General features: G+C 31.6%; 2 protein-coding genes across 2 annotated transcripts in view; one reads left to right on the top strand and one right to left on the bottom strand.

Moving 5' to 3' along the window:
• LOC142353366 (kinesin-II 95 kDa subunit-like) overlaps nt 1–8,117 on the bottom strand; it is a 437,531-nt gene that overhangs the window by 157,587 nt on the left and 271,827 nt on the right. The window lies entirely within an intron of this gene.
• The window catches only part of LOC142352813 (uncharacterized), a 50,190-nt gene continuing 48,505 nt past the window's right edge, over nt 6,433–8,117 (top strand). Inside the window, exon 1 of the mRNA XM_075404948.1 lies at nt 6,433–7,535. Within this exon, the coding sequence (XP_075261063.1) occupies nt 7,301–7,535 (235 nt within the window). The 5' untranslated portion in view covers nt 6,433–7,300. The remainder of the gene's footprint in view (nt 7,536–8,117) is intronic.

Below are 8,117 nucleotides of genomic sequence, written 5' to 3'. Positions count from 1 at the left end.
ATGGTTTAAAAATTTCATTTACAAAACAAAAGATTTTACAGTAAATTTATAGAACTACAATTATATATTCAGCTAGCGAAAACACAACAGGCTGCAGGCACAAAAAAGAAAACGCAATCAACCCTTACATTAAATTTGATTTTAGGAGCTTCTAATTCAGTTTGGGTCCTATAGTTCCTATACTTAATCTCAAATGCATCATTACGAACCGCTCTTGCTTTTGCAGCACTTCAGAATTAAAATACCGTTTTAAATATCAAAGTTGAGTAAAAAATTAAAACAAAAATAGAATTTGCTGACATAAATGAAAACCTAACGTCCCGCTAAACCTGTACTATCATTAGTTACGGACCACGCCTATAGGACATTTAGTTGCAACTAGAGCACATCAGAAAAAAATGATTTTAAATGTCAAAGTTCAGTATAAAAATATAAAAGTTAAAATTTGCTGATACAAATGAAAAAACAAATTTCCGCTAAATTTCGATTTTTGGAGATCCTTAGGTGTCGTATCCTTAAAAAAGTGACTTTTTTAATTTAAAAATCTCTTTGTCTTTGATGATCATGAAAATTCAGTCTGCTCACCATTGATGCGACCAGTTTTGTTTCACAAATTAAATTTTCTCAATTCCTAAGTTGCATTCGTGGCAAAAAGTACTTCTGCCACGAAATTTCAACATTGTTTATTAAGTTACATGTTCCAACATATTTCATCATTTTAAAAATGGGGAATATATATGCGTCGCATGCTTTTTTTTCTGTACTCAAATATTCACTTTTGCTCACGCATGATAGAGAAAAAACACTATTTTGTAGCCTATTGTGCGAACATTTTTTTCTCTGTATCAAAAAGAATTTTTGCAAAATTGAAAACTTCAGAAAACTTTGAGCTCTTAAAAAGCAAAAATCATCTTTGGAATTGAAAAACTAAAGCAGAAAAAATCAATTTTTTCTAAATTCTAGGATTATTCCTGCAAGCAATCCATCTTATTTCATCAGGACTAAAAATTTCTGTATTTTCAAACCCTCGGAGACTTGATGAAATGGTAATTAAATGGTCAACAAATCAACCAAATTCATTATTGAAAAGTAAGGATAGAAACTTTTTCTTATCTTTTTTTTATTGTATTCCTTATATCTTCTAAATCTTCAGAGCAGATCATTCGCACTAGTCGCCTCCACTTTAATGACAGTCAGAAGAGTTTGAGATTTAGAGACCATATGGACCATCGGGTTTAAAAATTTCTTTTCGCTTCTCTGTTGTGAAGTTGCTCTCTGATCTTATTGTTTTCATTGTTTGGACGGTTTTCTGATAAACATTTTTCTGATTTAGATGGTCTTCTTATCAAAAACAAAGATTATGTTTTGAAAGACTGAATTTTTTTAAAAAGAGTTAAGGGGTCAGATTCTAAAATTTACTGATAACCAATGTTCCTCAAAAACGAAGATTATGATTTGAAAGACTAAGATTATGATTTTTAAAAAGTTAAAGAGTCAGAATTTAAAATTTACTGATAACCGATGTTCCTCAACGCTTCTAAATAAGCGCCTTTAAAGACAGCTTTTAACGCTCGTATACATGTTAGACAGAAATAGCGGCAGAGAGCAGAGCTGACAAAATTCACTCACCAACCGTCAAAAATTGGTGTCTAAGAAGGAAGTTGTAAACTGATCAGATTGAGTATAATTGCAGCAAGAATTTTCAAATAATTACTTTTCTCAGTGGGCTTCTGCTTAAAATATCCAGCCCAAAAACGTGACAAGTAAAATAATGTTACTACTGAAGATGCTGCTAGTTTATTTTAATTGTAATGAATATTCAGTTTTGAAGTTTGGTAGTTGTCCACTGAAATTTTTCACGGTTTCTTCCTTACAAACTCTTGTTGCAACATTTGTGAAAAAATAAATTTGCCCTACCTTTTCAAAATTCTTGCACTTTAATTTAGGGACGTCGTTCTTATCTCTGGACCCAATTCGATTTGTATCTCATGAATTTAGATTAACTCACAAGACAATCGAATTTGGAATAAAAAATTGTCCAGTAGCATTCAACAAAATTTTGCTCGGTTTTTGATTTATAGTGTCTTCAAATTTCATGAGCGGTCCTTCTGCAAAAAAAAATCATGGGCGTTTCTTCTGTGAAGGTTTTAAATAACTGCACCAGAGATTCTAAGATACACAAGACGTCGGTGATGAAATTGAGAAAAAAATTCAGTGTAGAGCACTGAATGAATTTAAATTTTCGATAGATTCATTTTGTTTTTTCTTTGCTTCAATGTAGGCCTCAAGCCTTTTAAAATTAGCTTACAAAATGAAAAACGAGTTGGCACTACCTCGTCAGGGAAACATGACGAATTATCATATTTTGAATCAGAACTCATGCGAGCATACTTGTTTTTCTCGATTTACAAGTTACTTCTCTCTATAAGAAAAACAATAAATCAATGTTGAATATATTTCTTATAGGGATCGTGGGGTTCATTTTCTTGAAATTTCTCAATATTTGGTTTATTTCTGACAGTAGGAACTGTACCTGCTTTGCTTAAGCTAAACTTCAGTTATATGAGGAGTGTTTACTACTTATTCACAACGAAGGGTGTTAGATTGACCTAAACTTTAGCTTGTTGTTAGAACTTCCAGCCATGTCACAAACAAGTTGATTCTGTAAAACCATCTCAAACCGGGGATCGTTTCGCAGCATGAAAGAGTATGAGAACACGTTCTTTGCAATAAATGATTGGTGACAGGTTTTTTTTCCGGTGGAAGAAAAACGCAAAAACTAGCCTATTATTCAGCCCCCAGTTAGATTTTATTGTTATTTCATTTTTCTTACAAAAGAAATGGTAAATATTTCGAATAAAACATCAATTGAACTCGCAAATGACAATCATTTAATAGCGCCCTCACAATGTATATTATCCTTTTCCCATACTTTTCAAGAAACGTAATTCAAAAAAATTATTCGGGGTTATTAATAAATTTGAAACTTCATTCAGCCTACAAAATTGCCCCACTTTTTCAAGACAATGAAAAAACTGAAGACTTTCATTTGCCGTTATCTTCATAGTTATTGAAAGAATTTTGCTTTCCTATTGCGTCTACATTACCCTATGAATTGTTTTTTTTCACAAAAACTACATTTCCTTAGCTTTAAAAAAACAAGGCGGCTCGGTAATGTGCGATCGCACAAAAGGTTCCGACCCCGCTCCTCCACAATTTTGGCATAATTGTCTACCAAATGAGGAACAGATAGAAAAACACAAAAAATTCAAGTATTTTTCAAAAAAAGCTGGTGTATGAACGAAAAGACAGTCTGCAAAGCAAATAACTCAGTGGAGTAAAAAAAAATGATGCCTTAGATTGATGAGATATGCCGATATTAAGAAAGTGAGCGAAGACGAACGGCAAAATCAAACAACAACAAACATTAATTACATCAAAAAATTTATGTCCGTTTTAAAAAACAAAACTTAATAACAAAGTCAAAATAGCGCCAGATGAAACTGATAAAAAACAAAAAAAACTTGTAATTCACCAGAAAAAAATGGTTATTCACCAGTTTATAATAAGCTTTGTTAACGATTAGACAAAAAGAACAGAAACTTTAAAGTTAGAAAATTCGCTGAATTGTTTTTAAAACAATTAATTTCAAAGTAATGAAAACCTTTAGGACTCAACTAAAATATCCCATAGGTTAACAATTACCAATTCTTCTAAAATAGGGAATTGAGTTACAAAAAGAACAACAAATAGACAACAAACTAAAATTCATTTAAAGCTTGACAGAAAATGCTTTGGATTCGGTTGCACCTTCGTCGAAAACCGATAATGTATTATGTGGCCTCTCATTAATGAAAATAAGCAACAATTAGACAAAAAAATGGACAATTAAGTAATACTGGTTTTTTTTTTCGAAAAAACTTATTTCCAAAGACATGAAAGCCGTGAATTAGAAAATGAAAAAATTGAATAGGCTCGTCCATTCTTCCAAAGAAGCCCTTGACACCTGAAATTATCCAGAATATGTCTTACGTCTACAAAAACAACGTCAAATATGACAAAAATCAAAGATTCATTTACTTTTTTTTATGAAAAACCCGTGTGAAAGCCAATAAAAACATAACGAATTCTCTTAAAACTTTAGATTTTGTGACACCAATCCGTTTAGACAACTTCCCTTGAAATGTGTTATGTGACCTCATTAATGAAACTAGGTAACAATTTGACCAAAAAGAAAAACGCAAGATTATGTAATACTTGTTTTTATCGAAAAAAATTTATTTCCAAAGACAAGAAAGCCATAAATTACAATATGAAAAAACTGAATAGATTCGTTTATTTTTCCAAAGGAAGCCCTAGAGACCTGTAATTATCCAGAAAATATCTTACGTCTACAAAAAGAACGTCAAATATGACAAAAAATCAAAAATTATTTTACTTTTTTTTGTGAAAATTTAGTGTCGAAGCCAGTAAAGTAATAATGAATTTGTGATAAGATTTTGTGACACCAATCTCTTTTGACACCTTCCGTTGACAAAAATGTCATCTTTAACCTTTCATTAACGAGACCAGTTAAAAAACAGACAATAAAGGGAAAAAAATTGCGAAGTTGATTTTTTTTTCATTTTAGATAACAATTGTTTTCAAAGTCATGAAAGCCAATATCTATCTTCTAATATCAGAAAATCGGCTTATCTACTTTTCCAGGAAAAACCAATCAAACCGGGTCATTTTACAGGAAATTAAATGCGACTAAAAGACAAAGTAAAAACGACAGTTGAAGACAAAATTAAAAAAATCAATTAAAATCTTCGAGAAAGTATTGTCGAAGCGGTAAAGAACCACAATCAATATCTCTAAAGATTTAAATATTATTATTTTTGCGTTATTTTGAACGAGAAACATGTGATATATCAATTGACAATAACGTGATAATTTGACAAAAATAGAAAACATGAAAAATGGGCAAATACCTAAAAATAGAAAAAAAATAGTAAATCTAGTAGTATCAAAGCCAGAACACCATAGCTTAAGGCGTAAATCAGCATTAAAGACTAAATTTGAATTCAGCAGAAAGATGGAGCACTCTTTGATTGCTGAAACTATGCTACAAGTTGAAAAAATTAAGAGAAAAATGGAGGCAAAGTTCAATAATCCAATTTTTAATTAAAAATCAAACATTTTAAAAGTCAAAACGACAACAAGCTTTCAAGCAATTAACTAGATAAATACTTTTGAGCTGATTAGGAAACCAATAGGACCTATCACCAGTGAGCTTTGTTTGAAATGTTCGGTATTTAATTAATATAAAAAAGATCAATTTTTTTTCTATAAAAAACCGGCTGATGACAATTCGAATTATATTTGAATTGTAACGGTCCAAGATTGGTACAGAACTAGTCCTGCTAATGCTGGTTGTCCATTAGGAATATTTAATTTGGGGAATGTTGTTGATATAGATATTTTGTTAGTTAAAAATTCTAAAATAAATGCTGCGTTTTTGATAATCAACGAAAAAAGTTAGCAAAAAACGGCAAAGTTTTATTTACAGAGCACTCTCAACGGAAGTTAAAGTGGAGTTAGCCGCCCTTTCCGTCTACAAAAAATGTGTTAGTGGTGTTTGGACGTGCACTTCCTGCAAATTTAATCAGAGTGCACTAAAGAAACTTATTTCGTGCTGTTTTTGATGAAAAAGTCTGAATTTTGTAAAATATTTGGCCGGAACTTGTGACAAAAACATCTTTAAACGTAAACCACATTTTCAATGATGTTTACGTATAAACAACAAAAAATTCAATGAAAATAGCCGACTATATATTCTGTCTTTAAACGTAAACAAAATGTCAAGAACATTTTCTTGAAAATTTTATTAAATTTTATCAAAATTGGCAAAATTTTAGTCAAAAAATTCCGAAAAAAGTGAATGAAATCAACGGATTTCACCCTATTTTCTCGGAAGTTCAAAACTCGATATCTTGTCAAAAACGAAAATAAAAAAATCTTTTTAATTCCATATTCTACGCTGGACAAGCTTTCTAATGATACCAGTCTCAACTCTCTACGATTAATATATCGATCGGCCAAAATTGACTGAACAAAAAAAACCCGTTTGAGTATATAGTTCCTCCCCCCCCCCCAAGAGGGGTCGGAACAATTAATAATTTCTTGGGATTTGAATAATGGTCGGAAAAACAGTTTATCGTTGCCTCTAATGAGAGCAGAAGCAATGTTAGCTCGACATGATTCAACTTTGCTTGGTGGCTCATCATTTTCAATAATCTTAGAAGCAATTAAATTTAAATAAATCATCAATTTTTCTGATTATGAAAGTGAACATGCCTTTATTTTTTAATGATTCAACGGAAACTTTGCAATGTAAAATAGTTCACGTTGAGTTTTCATATAGGCGAATTCTTAGCTGATTACCTCCAGTTATGTTTTTGCGTCGGCCTCTTTCATCGTCAAAATTTGTGTCAAACATTCTTAAAACCATCAATGAAAAATGAAAATCCTCAAAAATGAAAATTGATTTTTCATGGACTGCTTTAACATTTAAGCATGGCGTGACATTTACAAAGCAAAAATATGAACAACTTTAAAATCTGTATTTTTTGTGAATTGACGTGAAAAAATTATATGTCCACTATAAACTACTTCAAATTTTTGATAGTTTTTGGCCTTTTTTTCTTATGAACGAACGTTGATACTAAATTACTGGCCAACATTGAATCTACACAGAAGTCTCTATCATCAAAATGTAATAAAAATATTGGCTCATAAAAAAGAATTAACAAGTTCCAAGGTCACATTTACTCTTATTAATTTTTTTCTAAGTTTGCTTATGTAAATAGAAGGTACTTAAAATAATTTTTGTCTTTTAATTGGCTTATAAATTGCCCAATGCATCAGAAAATGTTCATAAACCAAAATTGATCAAAATCTGATCAACTCAGTAACAGTCGAAATTAGTTTTCTAATTATAACTAAGCTCACCAGATAATCAACACTATAAATATCATACACCAACTGCGCGAAAATTGAGAAAATCAGTTGTATAAACTAGTCAAAACTAAACCAAAACTAATGAAAAATTTGGCCACACAAACGAAACAGAACATAAAAGAGAATTTAACGAGTCTTTATGATAGCTCAAAACAGTACTACGCTAAAATTCTTGATAGTAAATCAAAATCGGTTTTCAAATCAAATTTGGACTCTCCGAAAGCCATTAACTCTGCGCATACCTTTTAAATAAAAAGTAACCAAAGTTCACTTTACTGCTATCGGCTCAAAATTCAAAATGACCAATCTATCGATTCAGTTATTGGTTGTCCTGATTTTAGTAAATTTCATTCCTTTTCAATCGGTTTTTGCCGATGATGATGATTCATCAGATACGGCATCGGCAGGCTGCAGTTCACCAAAACTGCCAAATAATCTACGCACAGATGAAATGAAATTAATGACCATCAACGTCACCGATTCCAGATTTGCAAACTCTGTCATTGAGAGACACTTTTACATCAGAGTTCCAGGTACAGATAAAGAGGTCTGGGTTGACCATAAACTGTGTATTGACGCGGCAAAAATCATGGTCCAGACCGTGTATTTACTTCTGGAAGCACAACCCCCTCCCCGACAATTAATTTTCAAAACTTTTTTCAAACACCACAACCTCGAGAAATCTGAAACGTCCCAAACGGCTCTACTTGTTGTAGGCCCGGTTCATTCACCCCCCTCCTTTGACTCCTACAAAATTTTACCCCTCAAACTTATTACCGAACACTCTTTTCCTCAAATACTATGCATCGTTAAACTTTGAGTGTTTGTTCTATAACTACTTACAAAGCCATAAAAGAAGAGTTCAAGTATCTTTCAACGTAGCAAAGTTTTCATTATGTATAAAAGCTCCAATAATTTGAAAAAAAACATTAGTTCCAATCATAACCAGGGGGCTAACAAGCCTGAGCTATTTTTGACGGTCCTTTTTTACAACTGAATGATTGTAATGCTTTGTCTTCTTTTTTGTTTCCGAAAGATATATCTGAACAATTGTTTCTAGACAATTTTTAAACCAGATTTAATAGTTAAGTTTGGTCTATTAGTTGCCATTCACG

This window comes from Convolutriloba macropyga, chromosome 14 (assembly GCF_964194025.1).
Source record: "Convolutriloba macropyga chromosome 14, txConMacr16.3, whole genome shotgun sequence".
Lineage (NCBI taxonomy): Eukaryota > Metazoa > Xenacoelomorpha > Acoela > Convolutidae > Convolutriloba > Convolutriloba macropyga.
This window is presented reverse-complemented; position numbering and strand designations above follow the sequence as displayed.